This window comes from Stegastes partitus, unplaced genomic scaffold (genome assembly GCF_000690725.1).
Source record: "Stegastes partitus isolate 25-593 unplaced genomic scaffold, Stegastes_partitus-1.0.2 Scaffold163, whole genome shotgun sequence".
Lineage (NCBI taxonomy): Eukaryota > Metazoa > Chordata > Actinopteri > Pomacentridae > Stegastes > Stegastes partitus.
The window spans coordinates 476,908-500,492 of NW_007577894.1; the positions used below are offsets into that span (position 1 = coordinate 476,908).

The 23,585-nt window shown below is 42.3% G+C and overlaps 1 protein-coding gene across 1 annotated transcript in view; it reads left to right on the forward strand.

The window, feature by feature from the left end:
• The window catches only part of LOC103355668 (protocadherin-15), a 212,537-nt gene extending 190,232 nt beyond the window's left edge, over window positions 1-22,305 (forward strand). The window contains exons 29-39 of the mRNA XM_008279539.1: window positions 163-251; window positions 1,493-1,669; window positions 5,279-5,497; window positions 6,958-6,966; window positions 8,185-8,304; window positions 17,005-17,026; window positions 17,659-17,697; window positions 17,843-17,916; window positions 19,865-19,979; window positions 20,166-21,270; window positions 21,355-22,305. Coding sequence (XP_008277761.1) covers window positions 163-251; window positions 1,493-1,669; window positions 5,279-5,497; window positions 6,958-6,966; window positions 8,185-8,304; window positions 17,005-17,026; window positions 17,659-17,697; window positions 17,843-17,916; window positions 19,865-19,979; window positions 20,166-21,270; window positions 21,355-22,112 — 2,727 coding nt within the window. The 3' untranslated portion in view covers window positions 22,113-22,305. The remainder of the gene's footprint in view (window positions 1-162; window positions 252-1,492; window positions 1,670-5,278; window positions 5,498-6,957; window positions 6,967-8,184; window positions 8,305-17,004; window positions 17,027-17,658; window positions 17,698-17,842; window positions 17,917-19,864; window positions 19,980-20,165; window positions 21,271-21,354) is intronic.
• Window positions 22,306-23,585: the final 1,280 nt, after the last annotated feature.

Here is a 23,585-nt window from a genome sequence, read left to right on the forward strand (position 1 = left end):
GCACCGATGCGAGCAGGCAATTATGGCGGTCTGATTTGGTCCACCGAAAGAAGTATTTGAATGAGTCAGCCGATCTCAGAGTAGCGCAGCCCTGTTGGTCACATTTTATCTCTGTTTTTATCTCCATTTTTTCTGTCTCTCTCTCTGTTTTGCTCTTGTCAGGTGTCTGTGGTCAACGCGTTGGACATGCAGGTTGTTGTGTCCACTGTCCCACCCACTTTAGTGGAGGAGAAGAAGGAGGAGCTCATTAGGTAAGACATGTTTCATGAAAAGTGAAAGCACAACCAAATGACCCTCTTAAAGGAGAATCATCCGGTCTCAGTGTGTGTGTATAATCCCAGCAATATTCTTTTGTGTGAATCATATGTTTACCAAGCTACTGTGATAAAAAAGAAGATGAAATAGTAAATATTTCTCTCATCATATTCCTGACACCACATCTGTACTCCCACTCTTGTCCACGCAGCCTATTATTTTTCAGTACAGTCCTTTGCCCTCTAATATTTTTCTTGTTAATTGATTTCTGAGGTAGAATTGGCGAAATAATAGCTTTTTCTTTGTGTAGAGCTTTGTCCACTTTAATACAAGGTAACCTTGCTTCAAGGTGGCACTTTAATTTGCATGCAAATCTTTTTTTTTTTTGGTAGTGACACGTACGATTCACTTGTGACCAACAAGAAGTGGACTGATAAAGATATGATGAGGTTGAACTTCGTGATGTTGTCTTTTGTTGTTCAGGAACCATTGATCAATCAATTAAAATCACGGATGAGACACTGAAGTCTATCCTCTGATGTCTGGTTTCCTAGTCCAAATTAATTAATGATAGAGATTCATGAAACATCTTTTTGCAGCTCTTGGGGCACAGTGTTTAGCCTAATTAGTCAATTTGAAAGGCAAATGGGTGTTAATAGTTGTTTTTCAAGAGCTTACTGTGTCTCTCCCCACATAAGTGACACTGCTTTTTAGGCTGAAAAACACACACATTAGTCATGTTAAGCTCTTTGCAGTGATGACATTTGAGAGGTCTGTGATTCTGCACAGTGCTGGTGGTGATCCAGGACCACTTTACCTCAGTGCTCAAACTGTTTATCCACCTTGGCGAAGGCAGACAGCAAGGCTTTCCTTTATTGGCTGTAATTTGAGGTGTGGATTTCTCCCTGCCTGAAAAGGATTATCAGAGCCTTACTTTGCCAAGAGCCCAGTGTGGAGAGGCAAACTGCTGCCCAATGGGGCAATCACTGCCAGAGTGGAGTACTTAAGATTGGTGGCTGTCATAGTGCTTTGGGCATGGAGGTGCCAGAAACGGTTTGAACTAACATGAACCTGGCTTATGTAAATCAAAACATTAACTACTTTTTAGTATTTAAGCCTTATGTTTATCAGAACTGAAGAAGCCTGTTGGCTCAAGAGCCAAAAAGACAAGTCCACTTGCTTTTTTACTTAGGATAGATCTTCTTAAATATGAGTTGCAATTTTGTGCTCATTTCAGCATTCTGGAGCGCCACGTCCAGGATCAGATCCCAGGTGCCAAGGTGATTGTAGAGTCCATTGGTCCACGTCGTCATGGCGATGGCTTCGAGCTAGAGGACTATTCCAAGTCAGACCTGATGGTGTACGCCATTGACCCGCTGACGAACAGGGCCATTTCACCCAAGGAGCTCTTCAAGTGAGTGGGTGAATTTTATTACAACAAGTCCAGTCCGCCGTTTGGTTTAAAGTGATGTTCTCATGTCCCCGCTGTGCTGCATGTTTTTCCCCGCAGTCTCTCTTTACCCTCTGTTCAAACAGTGAGTCAGCAAATATCTCTTTCTGAGACTCCCCTCGGCTTCCTCCTCGACAGTATCTTCACTCCACTGCCTCGACTTTCTTTTTAAGACTTTGATTACCCCGCAGGTGCACCGTATCTGTCATATGTCGTAGGAAAAGGGAAGATATAAGGGAGAAATGGAAAGGGGTGAGGTCATGGAGGGACAAAGTGAGAGTTGGGCGGGGAGTATTTCAATCAGTCCATCAACCCATCATGCCAGTGCCTCAAAGGCTGTTCTGAGAGCCGGGAGATATGCCAGAAATACGGTTTATTTCTTTATTTCAGGACATAGCTAGAGCTAGAGAGAGAGAGAGCTCTGTCTTCCAACACACACAAAAAATTAAATAAATAAAGGGAAAAAACACAGAAAGAAGTACGTTTAAGACATTTTGTCATTGTACCAGAAGGAGGAAACAAAAGACCTTGGCCTTAGGTGGCACCTGAGAACAGCCTTGCATTCACAATTGTCATGTTTCTTATCATTTCTGTCAAACCAATCAGACACCAATCTCTAAAGGCCGCCTCCACCAGAGCATGAGACTTGGCAATCAATAGGAAACACATTCCCTTCACTCACTGCTAATTTGCGCTCCTGCTTACATTTAGCAACCTCACACCACCTTCTGTCTGTGTTTCTCTTAGTCCGTTTTTTTCTCCCAGCCAACTAGAAGAAAACGCCTCGACCTCCCCCATCCACCCAGGCCACCCTCATCTTTGGAATGAGATTGTGACAATTTCAGTTCATTTAGAAATCCTCCACTCAAATGACATTTAGAGGTGCTTTGTGTATGTTCTGAATGAATCTATAAACATTACCTCTGTGTCCTTGACCATCAGAGGAGCACTACATCCAGCTGAAGTAGGGGACTGAGGCTGGGGCCACGAGGAGGGTGGCACTCGTGTCATAAAACCGGCTTTTTTAAAATAATAACCAGCAATCATCGTGGCAGCGGCAGCTTTTATAAGAGCCACGCTAATTTTAAAAGAGGTTTGCTGCATCCCTGCTTTAATGAGAATCTGCTTCCGTAGATACTGACAGGAAAATCATTTAGATTAGAGGAGAAAGGCTTCTTATGCATGCAGTGCATGTCTGACGGTGTTGTGGGGTAATTGTATGTTGTATGGCTGCAACTTTGCTGTCAGATCACAGACAGGAAAACGAGAGACAATATTGTAAGTGGAATTTTTTTTTTATGATAAATGGTCCTTATTTCACCTTGAATGCAGCTCTCGCTATCATCTGAGCTCTCTACAAGGGAAATTGCAAGAGAGTCCAGTTAATACCCTTCATCTCCGCTTGTTTATTTACCTATAGAAAAACAAAAATGACAGTAATTGGATATGGCAGACTGCTTACTCCCTTGAGATGTCAAAGATTTAAAAACTACTCAGAAGCAAACATTGAGTTTTACAAGATAACTTTGGAACAACAGGATGCGGATTGCTTGTATGCATGTACATTTTATTATAGTACTGCTGCAAAATCTGTTGTGGGTCTATATTTGAATCAGTGAAATGTGAATCAGCGTTATTTAGTAGAAAGGTCGAAGCATTTCATTCTTTTTCTTTTCTTAAATTTGTGCTTCAAGTGAAAAATAAATTTCTATGATCATTTTCAAACCAGTGTGATTCATATCCATGTTGCTTTTAAATTATTCATCATTTTGTTATCCAAATAAGCAAATGCCGATGACCTTAAAATAATGAGATACTCAGATCTGCTTAACCTTTGTGGCCACTTAAGGGCAGCACAAACTAGGTGTGAGCACAGCATTAGCATATTACCTTCACTTCATGCAGCTTTGATGTGCATACCAGTAGTCATACTTCCACTCTGTAGAGTATGGTTCAAAAGATATAGTGTGTTTCCATACATCCATCCATCCATTATCTATACACCGCTTAATCCTCACTAGGGTCGCAGGGGGGCTGGAGTCTATCCCAGCTGACTCAGGGTGAAGGCAGGGGACACCCTGAACAGGTCACCAGTTTATCACAGGGCCACACTTAGAGACAGACAACCAAGCACACTCACATTCACACCTACGAACAATTTAGAATCACCAATTAACCTCAACATTTTGGACTGTGTGGGAGGAAGCTGGAGAGAACCCACGCTGCACGGGGAGAACATGCAAACTCCACACAGAAAGATTCTGGTGCCCCCACCGGGACGCAAACCGGCAACCTTCTTGCTGTGAGGCAACAGTGCTACCAACTGTGCCACCTTGCAGCCCTGTTTCCATACATAGTTTGCCAAAAATACCAGGATGTCCAACCATGTCTCCCACAATCCTCTGCACAGCAGAAGATGCGTTGCATATGTCACAGTGTGTTGCTGAAGTTACAGCCTTGACAGGTGACTTCACACTGCAGACTCCAACTGATACACGAGCAAAGCTATCAAAGCTTAAGGCGCAATATTATGACAAATTAGTGTGTCCATATAGCATGCACGCTGCATGCATCAGTATGTACTTTGTGAGGGCAGCTGTAATATGTACTGAAAGTAAAAACAGACAGTGTGCAATATTGAAGGAAGAGTCGGTGTGAGCAGTGTTGCTTATTTACACTTCTAGCTGTTATGGATCCACATATCACTCATTTGGAGTGCATGTTTCAGACCATCTGCTGAATTGAAGTCCAATTTTCTCTGCTCTGTTTTTGTTCTTTACCAACTCCTGTGGGAATTATGTCTCTTTAGCTGCTAAATAATCCACTCTGTGCACCGGCTAGTTGCAAACTGTGCCGGTCTGCCTGCTATCTTGTGCCGAGCAGGTAGTGTGTAGTAGGTTTTTAGAGCTTTCTGCTAAAAACAGCTGCCTCATGCGGTTAAAGATGACGCTATGAGAGCAGTGAGAGTGAACCACAACAGTTCAGCTGTGGGTCAGATCGCTAAACGCCAAACTGCAGCTTGCTATTAACTTGTTTTTGTTGTTTATTGAGTAGCGATGATGTGAAGGTGATGAAGAAATTCTCCTCTGATCCTGTCTTGTTGGTATATAAAATGGTTTATTGAAAGTACAATATCTCAGATGCCTGTGAGAGGATTTGAAGCCAAAAAGAATCATCCCCCAGAATAATCTTAACTACTAGCTTATATAGGGGCTGTTTACATAAAACTAAGACAGAACATATGGTTCATAACCATAAAAGGAAGGAGCCCATTCTCTAAACAGAGAATCGCCTCTCCTGCAGCACCTAAACTTTTGATCAGGGCCGCTAACTAACATGTCAAACCCATGAGTTGGAATCAGATACCACACTTCTTAAAGAGAACAAGAGCTGTGGTTCATTTATCTGTAGTTTCATCACTGCCACAGTCATGTTGTTTTTATATATTGACATTTGACTCAAACTATTGTGTTCAGACTCTTCAAGGTTAATATGCTGTTCATGAGTTTGCAAAATTAAGACAAATGACAAACTCTGTGCTGTCCTGTTCTCATTATCTGCTGTAAATCACAGATTCCTGGATGGGAATGTGCTGGAAATCAATAAAGAGTTCCAGCCGCACCTGGGCGAGGGCGGCCGCATCCTCGAGATCCGATCTCCAGACGTCGTGGCCAGCGTGAAGAAGGCCGCCCAGGCCGTCGGCTACACAGAGGGAGCTCTCCTGGCCCTGGCCATCATCATCATCCTCTGCTGCATCCCTGCCATCCTCATCGTCATGGTCACCTACAAACAGTCAGTGCTTTTGCCTTCTTAATAATCGCAGCCTTCTATGATCGATTAATCATCTTTAACTGGCTGTCAGGAAATTAAGAGGGAAATACATTTTAATTAAGCGCATCATTGTCTTGGGAGATATTGTGTTACACTCACGGTTTTAGCTGAAGGGTTTGTTCTGCACAGACAAATCAGATATTTATTGTTGGAATGTAAACCATTGTTTACATCCTGTATCCTGTGGCCTGATAGAGCAGAGCCAGCAAAACCACAAACAGCATTGTTGAAAAGTGTATTTGTTAAGTATTTAAGATAAAGCCAGAGCCCTTCCTGCTTGGCTGCTGCCTTTGTGTGTGTGTGTGTGTGTGTGTGTCTCTCCCGTTCTTCCTCTGTATCTCTTTCTCTCTCCCTCATCAGACATGCTGACTGCGCACTCTGCTGGGCTAATCTCCCTGCTCATGCTCTGTGAAAGCAGATTAATTAGCACTCATTTGTGACAAACATCTACAGCCAATTGTGACCGTCACAGTGCGTCTTCACACTACTTAATCATCTCTGCCCGACACACACACACACACAGTAAACATCGCTCTCTGTGGTTTTCTGGCTCTCTCATTGACGCGCACAAAAAAGTATGACGCGTGCTGTTTAAAGCATCATTCAGAGATGCGAGGTAGGTGAACTCTTTTCCCAGGAGCCGAGCTCTTCTCCCCTGTAATTATTGGTATGCGGCAAGTGTGCCATAAAGGGTTGTGTTTGGGAAAATGTTTATTCGCAGCAGATGGGTAGAGTGGTTGTCCTTATCCAAATGTGCAGACCAAATTCACAGCAAAAAAAAAAAAAGAACTGTTGATGGTGACATTAGACCTAACGCACGCAAACTGTCACAGCAGATGGCGCTTTGTTGGTGGTGACATTACTTGGGTGAAGTTGAATGATTTAAGAGCTAATTTTCTCAATTCTACTTGTCGACATAATTCACTGTTGCCTCAATTTGATAATGTGTATAATGTTTGAAAGCGCATTTCGTTCACCCGTGTGGAATAGTTGAGTTTGGTTGTGAGTAAGTGGTGGTTATTTGGAGCAAGCGGGATTCAGTTTAAGAGGAAAAAAAAAAGCAACAGCTATTTTTTGCATGTAGCCCTGCAGTCACTGCTGGAGGCTTCACATGGAAATCGAAGAGAACATACATGTTTTATGATTACACAGGAAAATAGGGTATGCTATACATAGATCTGAGAGATACTGGGAAACTGTTATCTAAGGAAGGACTTGAAGTAGCTCAGTGTTTCACTTAACATGTCTATTTAAAAAAAAAAACATCTAGCATTAACTACCTCTCAGCACAAAATTGTATAGAGGTTGCAGTCATGCCAAATTATGTAATTATATATCTTTTGTTTTTGTCCCCCATCTCTCTCTCTCTCTCCCTCTCTCCCTGTCTCATCTCGTTTCTCTGCATCAAAACTTATCATCAGGTTCAAAGAGTAAGTAATTCTTCGTGTTTTTGCCAGTGATTGCTCTTTCATTGCTTGACGTGCGTGTGAGAAGTGCAGTGACTCCCCTCCTCATTTTTCATTGGCTATTTAAAGATGAGCCCAATGTTGTGAATGTGTGACTAGGAAAAAAAAAAAAAAAACGCACGCCAGCTCATGTCGCCCTTTTGAAATGTCTCCAGCATAATGCCATGTAGCAGCGCTGATTCATCTCAGAGTTTACGGGATGAATGCGCAATTTGGCTCCGCGGTTTATCATGATGTGGAAAATCTGACGAAATTCAAAAGGAAGGAATCGACCCAAAGTCAAAAAGGCTCATAGTTACACTCGATCATGTCGCATCAGTTTTCAGGTGTCTCTATGCATAAATGGCATGTGCGTTATTGTTAGTCTTTCCAGCTCAAAATATACAACCCCAACTCCAATAACACGTAGTTAAAAACTTGTTGCAGGACTATATTCCTTGCTCCCGTGCAATTTAAAAACTTCTTGAGTTTATTTCATGGTGCTCTGTGAAGCAATATTTTTCGTAATGATATTGAAACAAATGAATCCTTCAAATGTGAAAGGGTTGTTTTTACTGCCAAACCCACTGACGATCAAAACTTGTAACTCTGTGCAGCTTTCAGAGTAAACAAGTGTGCTGTGAAGAGACTTCTATACAAGCTAACAGCAGCAAGTTGTTTCACATCTTGACCTTCAGACAATAGTCACCTCGCAACCTAGATGACAATAGGTTGACAGCCATATTGTCGGCAATTGTTGGCAAGCCATAAGAAAAGAAAAGAGAAAGAAAGTCTTGAAGTAGTTCATAGGAAAGTGAGTTTAGTTAAAGTGATGGTTTGGAATTCTCTTTGTACTGACAGATAAGAGTAGATGTTAACTGCACCTCATCCCACTACACTAAGTTGCTCTTTTTTTAAACACCTGAATATAACAGTAGTTTTAATTTTACCACAAGTTGCAGCATGTGCCCCTTCTTTGCTCAAATGACTTGTGAAAACACATGGTTAATTCATGGTGGAGACTTCATGCATAAATTATGTGTCTGGTTTATTTTTAACTACAGTAAATGTGAAAGAAACAAGCTGGTATTTTGGGTTGATTTTTCTTTATGTGTTTGTGTTGAGTTTTTCCCCTTCGTGTCTGATTGCATGTGGACTAAAACCGCATATGACGCTCACTGTAAATGTGAAAACTTTGCACAGGCGACAGGCAGAGTGTGCCAAAACTGCCCGGATACAGATGGCTTTACCACCTGGAGGGAAGGCCGCTCCGGCGGGTGCTCCCACTGCTAACCTCTACGAGGAGCTGGGCGACAGCAGCATGTGAGTTCAGGCTTGTCCCTTTAAGTGTCTGTCTTCCATCCCACACATCCCACCAGTTCCCACAATCAGCAGGTACTGTATCTGACTCTGTGTGTTTTAGAGCCAAACTTTCTCTGGCTTTTTTATTTTTTATTTTTTTGCTTTTTACACAAACACTTTTAGATTCAAAATCATATTGTCCTCTCTTCTAAAATGATCGCTGACAGCTCAGAAGTTTCCCTGCTGCTTCCGACATATTTGTAGCTGCATCTATGAATCTCTCTGCTCTTTGTCTTCTTTTGACATGTGCAAACCACACTGTAGGCTGCAGCACAGCTGCTCATTCCACTTTAGCTTATGTATGTGTTTCTAATTTGACTGTGTATGCATTTTTGCAAGACCCTCTGTCAAGGTAAGAGTGTGTTTAAATTCTTAAAGTACCTAATGGCTTACTGGAAATAGGAACAAATACAGAATATGGTCTGTGCTTAACAATAGCCATAAATTAATTTAAACCTTCGTTTGATTAATACCTACAGTCTGCTGAATGCTTCCTCAGCTTGCCTATAAGTGTTTTTGCCGTCAGCACAATTGAATTTCACCTTTCATATTAAATTCTGCCCTGAACGTGTAATAAAATGTTAATGCTTGGGGATTAAATGATATTGAATTGAAAGCGCTGCCCCGCTGGGTTTAGTAATTTTGATTTGCAGCATGTTAAAGCAATACAGCTACTCACGTCACAATTGCCGTTTAAAAAAAGAAAATGGAAATTTAATGGCAAGCTGTAAAAGAGCTTTTGCAATGTTTACAACAGATGTTGACCAACAGTCAACAACAAGCAACAGCTTTTGGTTCCGTGGCAAGAGAAGAGCTCTCATGGGAACCGTGTTGTAGCCGAGCATCCTGTACTCGGTGTTCATTTCCCAGCCTACACCACGGAGAAAGAGGAGTTGGTTCTATAAACAATCATATTAAAAAACTGTAAAACTCCATGAGAAAAACACAAAATGTACTGTGCAGAAGGGTTTCTTTTGTGTGTGTGCCTGCCTTGTGTTCTTGCCAGCGATGTACTGTCAAATGCACTCAGCGAATTAATCAGTACAGTACTTGCGCTCAGAATACAGAAACTTGCTCTACCCGTGTGCCTACGCTTCATCCACGGCTTCATTTTTCATTAACACCTGACATTTCTTCTTTAGTCTTCTTACCATCTGTCTGTTTCTGTCTTCTCCATCATTTCTATTCCCTTGTCTCTCTGGATTCAGACTGCAGTAAGTAATCCTGACATTTCAGGTCTATGAACATGAGCAATATTATGTATAAATATAGCACATGAGCAACACTCTTGCTCCCCTCTTGCATATAGCTTCTTCTGAACATTTGCACAAACTACTTGTAGATGTGATTTTGGCTATGTAGTTAACCTAAATGCTGGATTTTTTTCTTTTAATCATCAAAAGCCTTGTGTCTAAATATATTTTTAAATTGCAAAGCCAGTTTTGCTAATTGACCGTGAAGGGGGTAGCAGTTTTGAAAGAGGAGGACAGATTTGTATTTTTCCAAACTTAGTGTAACTCTTTTACTTCCATGTAGTGAGGAAAGGGGAAGCTCTCTGTTTAGAGGTAGTGCACTTCAGAAGATATCACTACAGCTGTCTCCTCTCTGCCTTCCCATTAGACTATCGTCTGCTTTTGTGTTCGGTTGCCCTTATTTTCACACCTCTTCAGATCTCTCAGTGTTGTGACTGATTGTACTAATGTACCCAACATGGGTTGATGTTGGCTGTTTGTATAACACTTTGGAGCAAAGCCCAGCGTGTCTGTAGATGTAATCATTTTTATATATTAATATTTAATTACATGACATTGTAATTTTTCAACTTAAGTTCAGCAAAGTTTTTAAACGTTCTTTTTCATTTTATATCCCTCAAAATACATCTCTTAGTCTGTACTGTGCAGATGTCTAAAACACACAAAACATATATAAAACCATTTAAAATGTGGGATAATTAATGGTTTTACAGGAAAATTAAAGTCACAACACTGGGGATCATAGTCAGCTCCCTTGTTGTAGCGCTGTTGCTTTTGCCTCACCATTTTTCTTTGCTTGGCTCGCCCCTAAAGCATCGATCTTCACCTGTTTCAAGTCTTTTCTCTTCTTCACCTCCACCTTTCACTGGGACAGGGCTAAAAAGTCTGTCATTGAAGAGGCTGACCACCAGAGGATTCTTAGCACCTTTGCCAGTCGCGCCCTTGCAGCCCGCAGCAACGGAGCATTGCACCTCAACTTGCCCAAGTCAGAGAGCAACGTGACTTTCCTCTCTGACCGCAACCCACTCACCACCCACAACCCTGTCTATGATGATAACAGTCCCCTCGGCAGTCCTGATGCCTCGGCAGGGGGAGAGAGTCCGCCTGAAAAGCGCTTCTTCTTCTCTACTTCCCACTCACCGGGGTCAGGGTGCATCTGGTCAATGCCCGCTCGCATCCACGGAGGGCTGCACGACTACGAGGTGTCAAGGAGACAAGCTCTTATGGACCCGGCCGAGTGGGAGAATCACATACTCCACGCTGCCATGAGGGCCAGGCAAAGGCAGGAGAGTTCGGACACTCTTCTCCTGAGTGGCAGCACGGACACCAAGTTGTCAGTCCGCGAGCAGGCGAGGCAGTTTGAGCAACAGGCCCTCCAGGAACAAACCCTCAAGCAAAATAGAGGCTCCCAAGGCTCCCTCTCTTCCATCCTTGTTAGGGATCGTGACGGGGATGACATGCTGGAGCTGGACTCGGAAACCCTCTTTTCCATCATGGATTACCCCTACAGCAGCATGTCTGTGGGCAGAGATGTGCCCCCCAGCATTATCATTGCTCAGGGAGATGAACCATGGCCCCTGGCAAACCAGAGACCGACTCCGCCTGTTCTCAGGAAGTTTAGCTCCAGCATTTCCAGCTACATGACAGTGCAGCCTTGTCAGATCACTGTGGAGATTATACCGGACCCACCGGAAAACCCACCGCCGTCTCCTCCGCAGAAGCTGCTTCCACCGCAGAAGCCGCATCCTCCTTCTCCACCCACGTCTCCTCCCTCTAGCCCTCCTCCTCCTCCGCCACCTTTATCCTCCTACTTTCAAAAACCTCAATATACCCCTCACTCCTCTCCTCCTCCTCCTCCTCCTCCTGTCAGTAACAGGCTTGCTCCCCCACCTCCGCCACCTCTTCCCCCTCCGCCCTCCCCTGCTAACGAACAGCCGCGCCCAGTCGTCCAGTTTATCCCCACCTCTTTGCCGCCCGCGTCCTCGCTTCGCCCCGTCTCCGAACGAAAACACCCGCCTCCGCTCACCCCGTCACAAACCGACTTCGGGAAAAAGGAGCTCAAAGGGATCCTGAAGAACATCCAGAATCTCGCCGACATAGAAAGGTCCGTTGCCAACATGTACAGCCAAGTAGACAAAAACAGCAAGGTGCCCAAGTTTAACAAGAAGCCACAAGTGACTGAGGAATCAGAGGGTGAAAACAAACTGCAAAGCTCTGATCCCGGCGATGAGCAGAGCCCGCCAAAAACAACCAACTCCAGCTCTGCGGTCCACATCGACTCAACAAGTATGAACAGTGCTGAAAATGGAGCGAGTCAACCGAACATTGTAGGAGAGGTTCAGCAGACAAGCCAATTGAACTCCAGCAGCCCAAACACCGCTGAGCTCAGTGAACACTCTTCTTCTCAGTTCACGGTGTTCTGACACTTTGCTCATCTCCATATTCTCATTATTTCCAACTGTACATCTTCCTTGCCTGTTTTTCTGTTGTTCCTACATTTTGTTGTTTTTGCACAGTCGGTAGAATTTTGTATTTGCTTTAGCCACGTCAAAGAGTTTTGACGAAGTTTTTCAGTAACAGAAGAAAATGCTTTTTTTTAAAACTTGATACTTGGTGCGAAAATCAAAATTTAGAGTCACCAGCAAAGAAATATACTCAGGTCTTACTGTACGATATATGTATGGGTTTGCATTAGAACAAATAAGAGATTAACATTGTCAGTTTGGTTCAGTTTTTTTATGTTATAAGTTTCAGAACTGGTCTGAGATGTATGGTTAAGTATGCCACAGAGTCACTTCATCATGTTATGTTCTCTCAGTTCAAAGCTGCTATTATTAAAATTCTACTAAATACCCAAATGTTTAAATCCCACTGGCCCCGGGGTTTGTTTCCTCAACCATTTTCCAGCTGCATATTGTTGATTTCAAATTTGTTTTTTTTTACTTTCTTTACAAAGATAAGAGCATCCAAATTTAGGATGCCTCATGCAGAATCCAAATTACGCAAAAGAAAAAAAAAATATTATGTTGGATGTTTTTTCAAATAAGAGAAAATTACCATAATTGTTTTTTTTTTCTCCAATTTTCCAAAAAGTGTACAAACCCTCGAAAACAGCTTCAGAGTAGCTCTAATGATAATCACATAGCTGTTGAGGAAACATATTCTGAAAGTCGTCGCAGTCAAATATTAAATTATTTATGAGCTTCTTTAACTAAATTCACAGATGAATGAAAGTGAGATATATATGTATATATATACCGTACAGATGTGGGATTGAGTGAAAAGAAAAGCACTCCCCCAGCGAGGGACTTTATACACAGTCTAGAAATGCATACTGAAACAAACACTCCATGAAATAAAAGGAAATACCGGATATTTTAACAAGACGGGCTACAAGAATATCCTTTTATTTAAACGTTATTTTCCCCTGAATGCCAATACTGGGCATGGCTGTGTAAAAAGTTCTTTATTTTGTCTGATGTTGATTGAAGCATCAGCTATAAAAAATACATCAGCTGTGTTTCCGGCAGGCTGGTGTTGAATGAAGAGAGCCGGCCTCTGGGGACCTGTCTATTCACATGTCTTCAGAGAATCCTCTCAGCATGATAAAGTAGTCACTGTGATGTTTGTCTGCACACTGGAAAAGGCTAATTAGAGAACCAATCAATCGTTAACCAGGGCCGCTGCCTGTGGGACTGTCAACTACTGTTACCCTCTCCTTTCCTTTTCCATCTCCCTGACCTTCTGCCTGCCTCTGTGTTTCTCTCTCTCTCTTACTTCCCGTCTCCCTGTAGTTAGTTCTAATACTTTCCAATCCTCGGCTTCTTAATCTTTCCGTGTGGTTCTCGGGAGATTCTATTACCTTCATTGCAATGCGGCCTCTGTCGCCCCTCTCTTCCTTTTCTCTGTGCTCAGGTTTTTCACCCCTCTCTCCCTCCCCTCCCCCCCACATACCCTTCATGTGTTTGTTTCACCTCCGTGCCCTAAGGCAAATGGTCTAAGCATACCTCACTTGCAGACAATGTAATGTTTGATTCATCACATGTTCCCCTGATGGGCAGATCGAAGCCCTGCTAATTCTGTATTCCATGTTCGCTACATGGGGTAATCTCTTTTGTACGGAGGCTAGCAGCTCACATGCTGGCTCTTTCAACCTAAAGTGCAGCGAGTCTTAATGGCTGGTATCCTTTATATTCCATTTTCACAATTGGTTTTTATTAAACTCTTTTGTGTCCCAACTAACAATTTCGATGCAGTGACATAAAAAGAAGGCACACAAGGAAACTGGGAAGTTTTCATCTATAGCACTTTACTACGAAATATTTAGAAGATTGTGTGACTAAGGCCACGGTTAGCTCAGAATTCAAGGTAGAGTAGAAGTTTTCCAAGATGGCAGCGGCTCAACTAACCAGGTCTCAGAAAATATAAACCAACAAACATGTTGTATACAAATAAAATCAGGCTTAACGTTTTTCTGTAATTTACCTGCGTAGACAAACTTATGATTGGAGAGCTCCTTTGTTGCATGAAAGCATCTCCCTGCTCTTACACCATATGGGTGGTGGATTACTGTTTAACATTTGATGATATGCAGCTTTCGTGCTGGATTAGAAAATCGATACCACTCAAAGCTCTCTGGAATAAATATGAAGCTGAAGTTAGCAGCTTGTCAGCACAGAATAGCTCAAAAACCAGTAAGAAACCCGACTCAGTCCCAAGATAACAAAACCACCAACCAAATACTTATTTATTGTAAATCCTCCAACCTTTAAGCACAAAATGTATTTTATTTTACACTTTAATTACTCACTTTCTTTATTGAGTATTTGCCTTATTTGGAAGTTTTAGAGTCATTTTACTATGCTTTAATTGTACATTTCATTTGCTTTAGTTGGAAAATTGTCAACTCTGAATAGGACATTTTTATGTTTTATTTAACCCTCTGAGGCTCAAACAGCTTCTGGGCATTTTCTGCTCCTGTCACATTTTCACGCAACGTGGGATCATTTTTCGCTGCAAAATACAGTTCTGCATCTCTATTGAAATGGAACAACCATGGCTAGAAGAACAGAGAACTCAATCATGTCTTTTTATACAGCAACACAAAGTTATATTGCCACAAATCATAAAAAAGAACAAAATGAATGTTGCATTTCTTAAATTTGTATTTTACAAAAAATGGAATCAGTATGTATAATATTTTCCAAGTGCCACTAGCAGTTACAACTACTGAAGAAAATAGTGACTCCAGATACTGTAGACATTTGACATCTTACATTTCTGTCTTATATGTTTATTTTGCTTCCAACCTGCACTTTGTAAATACAGCCTGCAGTTCAGCCCAGTTCAGCCAGAAAGTCATTACATTTTTGGCTTGTGACTGCTGGTCACAGTCCAGTCATTAATGGCTTCATGGTTGCATCAAGGAGATATTTTTATGTATTTATTTGTTAATTTTTAAATGAGACGAGTAGAATAAAGTGATTTTTGTGAAATAGTGATTGACTAGTCATTTTTAAGCTTTGTATTTGGTTATGTTTTCTGACAGAATGGCACATTACACATGAGTAGTTCAAAAACAATTAGATAATACAAAATCCACCAATTTATTTGCTATTTTTAGTTTCTGGATTAAAGAAATTATATAGTTTGAGTGTATTAGTTTAGTGTATTAGTGTAGTTTTAAAGACAGCTTTCAAAACCACCAGCAGGTTTTGAGGTATAGAAAGTTAACCAGCTATGTAACGCCTTTTCTCTGTTTCCTCTTTATTTTTTTCTTCTTTGCTTTTGTAATTTTACTGTCATTTAAAATGAGGAACGACCTTCAATGATCTCCCATGTGTATAAATAAAGGCTGACTAAATTAACGGGAAAAACAATAGCTCAATAATATGTGTTACAGCCAAAATCAAAGTCCAACCCACGTCTCTGCATGAAACCAAAATGTGATTTTCAAACTTTTAAGTGTCCGTTTGGATTAAAGCAATGAGAAATGACACATTTATTACTGAGCTTTGGCGTGCAGTTTAGTTACTTTTCGACAAAGCCCTGCTCCCTGTGTCTTTGTGTCATGTTGTGATAAATTAAAAGGCTGCTGGCTTTAGCTGCATATTTACCTTACAGAACCGAGAGCAGTATCCATCTTCTCCCATAACTTTCAAGAACCATTCCCCCAAAAATGTTTACTATTGTATCTTTAACCGGTTCCCACTGTAATGCTTGTCTTGCTGATAAATTTATTTGTGGCAGCGGAGCAGCAAAGACCTTATTAAATCTGCAATGAACAAAGGTAAAGCTAGTTATACACAACATCACCCTGCCGCTCTAGATATGATACACGAGGCTGTTCAGTATTCCAGTCTTGCTGTAATTCTCAGCTCACCTCTCTCACCTCTTTTTCTACAACATTTCTTCATCACCCATCTTCCACAAAGTCCTCTCTTGTGCAAACTTCCGATGGCTACTGTCCACTGGGCCATTTTTCTTGATGTTGCATGAAGCAGCAGTAGCCAGCAGCCAAGCCAACAGGTCATCCATCAGATCCAACTCCCATCCTCCTCTCTGCCTGGGAGGTGTGGCATATGGCTCTGCCCTGTCCCCTGGTCCTTGCCCATAATAACAGATTACAGCTCTCCGGAGGAATCTCACATCATTGCTTGGCCATATATCTGAGTGTGTGAAAGTCGTCATTATTTATGGGCCCAGACAGGTTACAGTTGTACGCTTGTGAACCTGGAGGTTTCAGCCGAGCTGCTCCATTACTCGCCGTCTCTCATTGACTTGTACTGAAGGCGCTGCAGATGCACTGTTATCCTCAGGAGCAGCTCTGAGGTGTTTTTTATGTGTTCGATAAAGCGAAATTTCTAAGATTTACTTACTTCAATTTAGCAGAAAGAATAGAGGAGGGGGAAAAAATAGCTGTCTGTTGGCATATTATGGCGTGATAACCAAAGACAATTTTATTAACTTCTGTTGAGTCAGAAATTCTGCCATTAATCACAATGTCCTTTTCATATCTCCTGGTAGATTGTCTAGATATGGCTGTATAAACACTGACTGTGTTTTTTTTTTTCATTTTCCAATCTTCCCAACTTCTTTGATATTTGCATTTATTGTATCTTTTATTTCTTCCTGTTTGGATGAGATAACGGTGGGGGGAAAACAGCCTACACCAGCGTGATAGCGTTGCGGCCTTAGGCACCCTTTTTAAAAACCGAACAATATCTGCAACTCTATAATTTAACACATGAAAATGCACAGTAAGTAAAGCTGCGTTTTCCTCACTGGTCAGCAGAATGTAGATGCACTAGTCCTGTAGTCTTAACATTTCATTTATCAAAAAGCACTTGAAATGTTGATGTCAATCCATATTCATTATTTGTCTTATTTGCTCCTTTCTTTGACACAGCAGGCGAGGCTATGGCAGACAGGTAAGCATTCCTGTTTTTGATGTGTTTTTATCTTATTGTTATGCTGAGACATTTTGTCGCCGAATTCAGCTTGAAGCAGCTTATATCCCATTATTCTTATCTGCAATTCACTTGATGGAAAACAGTGAATGAGATTAAGATGAGATCCTGGTGATAGAACTTCTAACACTGACATTACAAATGTTCTTGCCAAATAGCAGATAAGCATTTGAATGAGTTTTTCTTCTCTGTTCAATCAGGGACCAAACAAAGTGACTCTGTCTGACAACATTTGACATTACAATCTTTGTCACTATTTCAAATTCTGTGAACTGTCAGTATCCATATACGCAGCATTTTGTTGTTTTGGTTTTTGGTTTTTTTTCTTTTTTCATTTCTTACATCTCTCCATTGCTTGGTTGATTCTATCCTCTTCTTCTTCTTTGCGTGTTTCCATCAATAGTTTATCAGTCTTTTCACCTTTCTCCTCCATAGTGTATAACATAGACCTAGCAGTGAACATTAAAGAAGTCTGCGTTTCCTGGTTGTTAAATCTAAAATGAAACAGAGTGAACTCTTCCTTATGATTGTGTCTCTCCTGACCATCCCTTACTTCCATTACCTTATCCTTCTTCTGTACTAATCTTTGGCAGCAACAGCAACTGCTGAGGCCATCTCTTCTGAGACCTGAGGTAGAAACACTCCTGCTTTTCTTAATTCACAGGGATAGTAGTCATTCAGCTGTATACTCACCCTGTGTGCTGCTGTTGCTCTTCTCCTGCTGTCTTTCTCTGAGGAATGCTGAGTAATTTCTGTGTCTGCCTCTCTGAAACGCAGGAGCTCTCCATGGAGTCAGGTATCGATCCAGGCCAGGACTACTACACGCAGGACTACTATAATTACGACCAAGGGTGAGCATGCAGCCCACTGACTGTCTCATCTCTCATCAGTTGTACTCTAATCCATGGAATTGATCTCCATTGGTTCATTTAAAGTTTTAAAAAAATTACATCATTAGGACACATTTATCCTAACCTTGCCTTCCAGTTCTTAGCGGGTCCTTGGGGGATGGAGAGCTTTTCAGAGAAGTTCAGAGTAAAATTATGAGCATAACTTATGTTGCTCCTTCAGTATTACATACCATCCAAGCATTTACCCTCACTACTCCCACCAAATGAGATCAATTATGCTGCCTTGAGTTGGGCACCTGAGAGCCTAAAAGTCTTTCCCATAGCTTAATGGATAGAAAGTGTTTTGGCGTGCCTGTTATACGCCCATATGGTCTAAAGAGGAAAAACATGGAACTCAAAGCCGTAGCAGATGCTGAGAAATTGTTATTCATTAAACGATCCTGCTCTGTTGCAGGTGACTTGCACCACTCTGGGAAATTAAGCTGCAAGTTTATCAAAATTATGAGAACTTTTTGCACCTTACATGCTTAAATCACTGAAAGAAGGTCTTACAAATGTTTAAAAACTGTCTGTAGTGAAATTAGATGTTGTAATTACCTCTGCAGTTACTCATCTGCCTACCTTTCAAGTCACCTTTACTAACTCTGATTACTGTGTCTGAATCACACTGACCTTCATCAGCGAAGAGCTGTAATTATCTTTTAATGGTATGTCACACATCTCATTGTTAAAGCTGCTATTGCCAATGAGTGTACCATCACTGTGGCCTTTGATCTGTTTTTATTTGCTGTGAGTGGCACACTTTACCAGCGGTTAAGCTTTTAATCCAGCAATCAGTGGACCGTGTGGTCCTTACAGCGGATCTTGTATGTTCAGAAGGTGGCACTGATGCAAATTACCGCTGGCCTCTTTCCTTCATGCATCTCTCTAATTTAGTGTTGAAGAGCAAGAATAATACTTAATATTTTAAATATCAGTCAGACTATTTCTCTCTCACTATTGAAGACAAACCTAGTCGTGGTTAAAAATTAACTTGTATCTTCAGATCTCCAATTTATACCTTAATTTTTTTTCATCTGCGTTATCTTGTTCTGCACATTTGGCCATCAACACTGAAATACCAAAACAGCCGAAAGATTAAATCTCTTCCTCTCTTGCTTTTTAATTTAATGGCAATTGGTGAAAAACACAGCTACAGGCCACTACACTGTTTGGTAGGATAGTGTGGTTAGATAAAAAAGTTTTATTTAATTCTCCCCTGATGAAGGCTGTGTAGCCAGACAAATACAAAAAAAAAACAGCATGTTGAAGAAGCATTATGGAACCTGATTTAGGTCAAGTGTCTAAATGGGCTTTTAGGTGTTGTTTATTACAGGACATGTTCACATCTCTGCATCTGCTGCCTGTCAGACCAAAGATTTTCCCAAATATTGGAAATAAAGAACCAAGAGCACTAATAAATAGTAGCAGCCTGATATAACAGAGGAAGATTCAGGAGAAGAATTTAAAAATATGAAGAAAATTACAAACAGAAATAAATGAACCCTTTTATAACTTATTGGACAAATTAGATTGTACTGTATGTAACAAAATCAATACTGCAGATAATCAACAAGTTTATGGGTTAAATAACTCTGGAGTTTACCCACCGAGTCAGGAGTTTATTGACTTTCCGATTATTAATGTCTCTGCTCAATGCTGAATTATGAGCATCACTATATTAGATGATGGGCGCCTAACATGATACTCAAGGTGTTTCATTTTTAAATAATTCATTTCTTTAATGGCTTTTTATTTATTCATTCTGTTCATGTTATCATTAGTTCATTGTTTCTCATGCCATCTGGTTTTCTTGAAGGATTACTGTAACCATTAGCTAATGGTTAACATACTGCACAGTAATTCGAAACACGTCATCTTTCATATCTTGTGTGAATCTATTACTAAGGTATGACTTTCCTCAATATGGCAGTCGGAGGAGGCTGATTCCTCCCATGTATGATGAATATGGAGAGGTGATCATGGAGGATGATGGGTATTACTACAGTCCACACGGCCCTGAGGTAATGCCTTTCCTTGGATGTAAATTTCATACTTTCAGTGGTATTGTCATGAATGTTAACTATTGCCTTCATAGGTTGTGTGCCCAGTGTAATATTGAAATAGCAGAGTGGCAACCCTGTGTGACATTCCAGCATTGTGGCTTTACCATGACAGAAAAATTGCTAAATAAAATATGACTGTCTTAGGGCCGGGGCCGAGGCAGAGGCCGTGGTGGCATGCGAGGGAGAGGTCCACCGAAGAGGGTTGCATTTAGGGACATGCCGCCAGAGGATGAAATTGAACAAGCTGAGCCAGCAGCGGAGGGTGAGCCTTCAAAGGCTGCCAAGAAGCTGAAGTCTGTCATGAAACTCAGCAAACTCCTGGCGGCCAGCAAGGGAGAACAGCCATCTGATGCCGGTCCGTCTGGCGCGTCTCCATGGAAGAAAGCCAAAATGTTCAAGATGTTTGGCGCCGGCAAGAAGGACAAGGATTACGCCAAACTGATGTCAGTCCGACATACTGACAGCCGGGAGAGTTTGACTGACGGGCCGGCGCTCACGGGACCGATAGACAGGAAGTCTGACACTCGCAGTCGGCTTGGGAAAGTTTTGAAGAAAATCAACTTGGGCAATAAGCTGCAGGTTCGGAGGAAGTCTCAGAGTAGTGTGAGTCGTGGCTCGGCCACAGGCAGTGAGAGAGATGAGGAGGACTCACAAGCAACCATTGAGGATGAAAGGAAGTCTAAAGTGTCTATTAGTGTGACTGAGAGTGAGCCAGAGGCAGGTACAAGTGGAAGCAGTAAGGAGAAGGGCTCTGATGAGGAATCCTCGGAGAAAAGCAGTGTTGACAGAGATTATCTCAAAGTAGATTTAGACCGGGATGATGCCAATGAAAGCACTGTGGACTCTGAGGAAGAGCCTGATGAAGAACCGGGGGATTCTGATGAGGAAAGCAAGTCCAAATCTGATGAAGAAGAGACGGAAAAGGAATCTGTCAGTGAGAAAGAATCTGGGACTGAGAAGGAATCGGAGTCAGAGTCAGACAAGTCATCGGCCACAGAGAAAGAGTCAGAGTCTGAGGAAGAGTCCAAATCTGAGAAGGATACAGAATCAGGAACAGGCACAGCCACTGAGAAGGAAACAAGCACAGAAAAGAGTTCAGGAACAGAGAAAGACTCTGATGAAGAGTCTGAGGAGGAAGAGGCTTCAGGAAGCACTAGAGAAAGTGGGTCTTCTGCTCGGTCTTCAGCTACTGAGACCAGCAAGGGAAGCAGCGCCTCTGGCATGAGTGGGAGTGGGAGTGGGAGTGGGAGTGGTAGCGGGAGTGGGAGTGGGAGTGGGAGTGGTAGCGGGAGTGGGAGTGGGAGTGGGAGTGGTAGCGGGAGCGGGAGTGGAGGAAGTGAAAGTGCAAGTGAGAGTGGTAGCGGTAGTGCTAGCAGTGCTGCATCTTTGTCTGGCTCAAGCGTTAAATCATCCCAGAGAACCAGGTCATCAGCAGTTACCTCAGAGAAGTCCAGTGAGGACCTCAGTGAGGCCGAGTCAGGGACGGGGACGGCCAGCGAGACAGAGGCCGAGTCAGGCTCAGGCAGTGAAGGTTCTTCATCTCGTGGGTCCAGCCAGAGAAAAACATCTGGTTCAGACCTCAGTGGGGGATCGACACCGGCCAGTGAGATGTCAGACCAGAGTTCTTCAGGCAGCAAGGGAAGTTCAGCTGGTTCACGGTCCACCAGTGGCAGCCGGCGTTCCCAGAAGTCCAGCCTGAGCCGTGGATCTGAAGACACAATCACAGAGGAGAGTGAAGAAGAGGACGAGGAAGAATCTGAGACTGCTGATGAGAGCAAAGAGTCTACCAGCGAACCCAGTGATGAAACCTCGTCTAGGACGTCCAGCGTGGCATCTGGAGACCCTGGACCCTCTACCTCCTACACTAGTCCCCCTTACAGCTCTGAGATTAGAAGCATGGGTGAAACCTCCGTAGAGACATACGGAGGACTGTCCCCAATCACTGAGGTGGACGAGGACGCCATCTCTTCTGACAAATCTTCCGTCAGCGGCTCTGGATCAGCAGCCGGCAGCGCATCAAAGGGCTCGGGAGAAACCGAAGAAACGTCAGATGCTGATTCAGAGTCTGAAGGAAATGCAACTGCCTTCTAGAGAGATATATTGTCCACCGTGAAGTAAGAGTGAATAAAATCAATTACCCTCGCATGGGTGTGAAGAAATATTGCTTGCCTTACAGAGTGTTTCAAACGTCCACTTTTTCCTCATTTCCCTTGAGCAGGGAAAAGCCCTGGTGGTTTCCTGCTGCAAAATATCTGAATCTGACTCTCTTTCTTACATCTTTGACTTATTCTTCTTTCTGATGTCTCCTGTGTGTGTTTTTATGGCTTTGCTTTTTGTATAACATTATGCTCCTATTTCTGCTGTGAGACTTTGCATGTTGCAATCCTATCTGCTTTCACAATGTTTTCATGTGATGTTGAAATTATTTCTTACAGTTAGTATACAGTATTTCCGTAGAAAACCAAGGTTTCATACCATAAATTCAGTTCTAAAAGAGAACAGAGATACTTTATCATAAAAGGGGGTTTATTCTCATTTTATGAATATATTCTTTCACATTTGTCAGAATATGAACATTTTTAGAAGAATAACTCTTCATAACCAGCCGCATTGAGGAAGAAATGTCTAAGTGCATCGTAGTCCTCACAAGAGTTTTATTTATTTTTTTCTTTTGATTATACATCACAGCATTCTTTAGATGTATAACACTGATATCTGCAGCGTTTTGTTTGCATTTTTTATTTCACGGAAACTTGTCTATACTGTACCGTCTGAAAAGAACATTATACTGACCCTGACTTCCTCACCTTCTCCTCCTCAGCCCGGGAGAAAGAAACGGATTAAGCTGGTGGTAGATCGGGAGAATGAGACCAGCTCCACGGGAGAGGAGAGCACTACGGAGACCCAACGGAGCAGACTCCCCAACAGCCACAGCAACATCAACGGTAACATCTACCTCGCACAGAATGGCACTATCGTCCGAACTCGGCGGCCGCCCCATCTAAACAACCTAAAGATGGGCTCTCCGTGCCGGCTGGGTAAGCATTTTGAAAAACTCAACAAGTTGGGTGTGACTCATGAAGAACCCCCTCCGGTTATTAGCATTGAGGGTTCGGGAAACGACACAGAAAATGGAATTGGTACATGCGTTCCATCTAACATGGATGTCAACCTCAACACTCGGTCCTCTTGCGGCTCCCTCGGGTCCACAGTTACAGATCTTAAAAGTTTCGGGTCCAAAACCAGTATTGCCAAGGCCATGATTGACAGAAACAGCAGTGGGCCATGTGTCAATGACCAGCAAGAGACTTCTGTTGACAACCACAAGAACAGTCGGGAGACACTGGAGTCCCACAGTGACCACACATTATCAGATGAAGAGGAATTGTGGATGGGACCCTGGAACAGCCTGCACATACCAATGACAAAACTCTGACTGGCCATGCAGAAAATGAATTTCCTTTTTGTTATTTTCCTATCTTTGTCATGTTTCTGTTTAGGAAATGATCATCAAATGTGTGCCTCAGCTGGATAAGCTCCAATCACTGTCCATGACAGGTGATT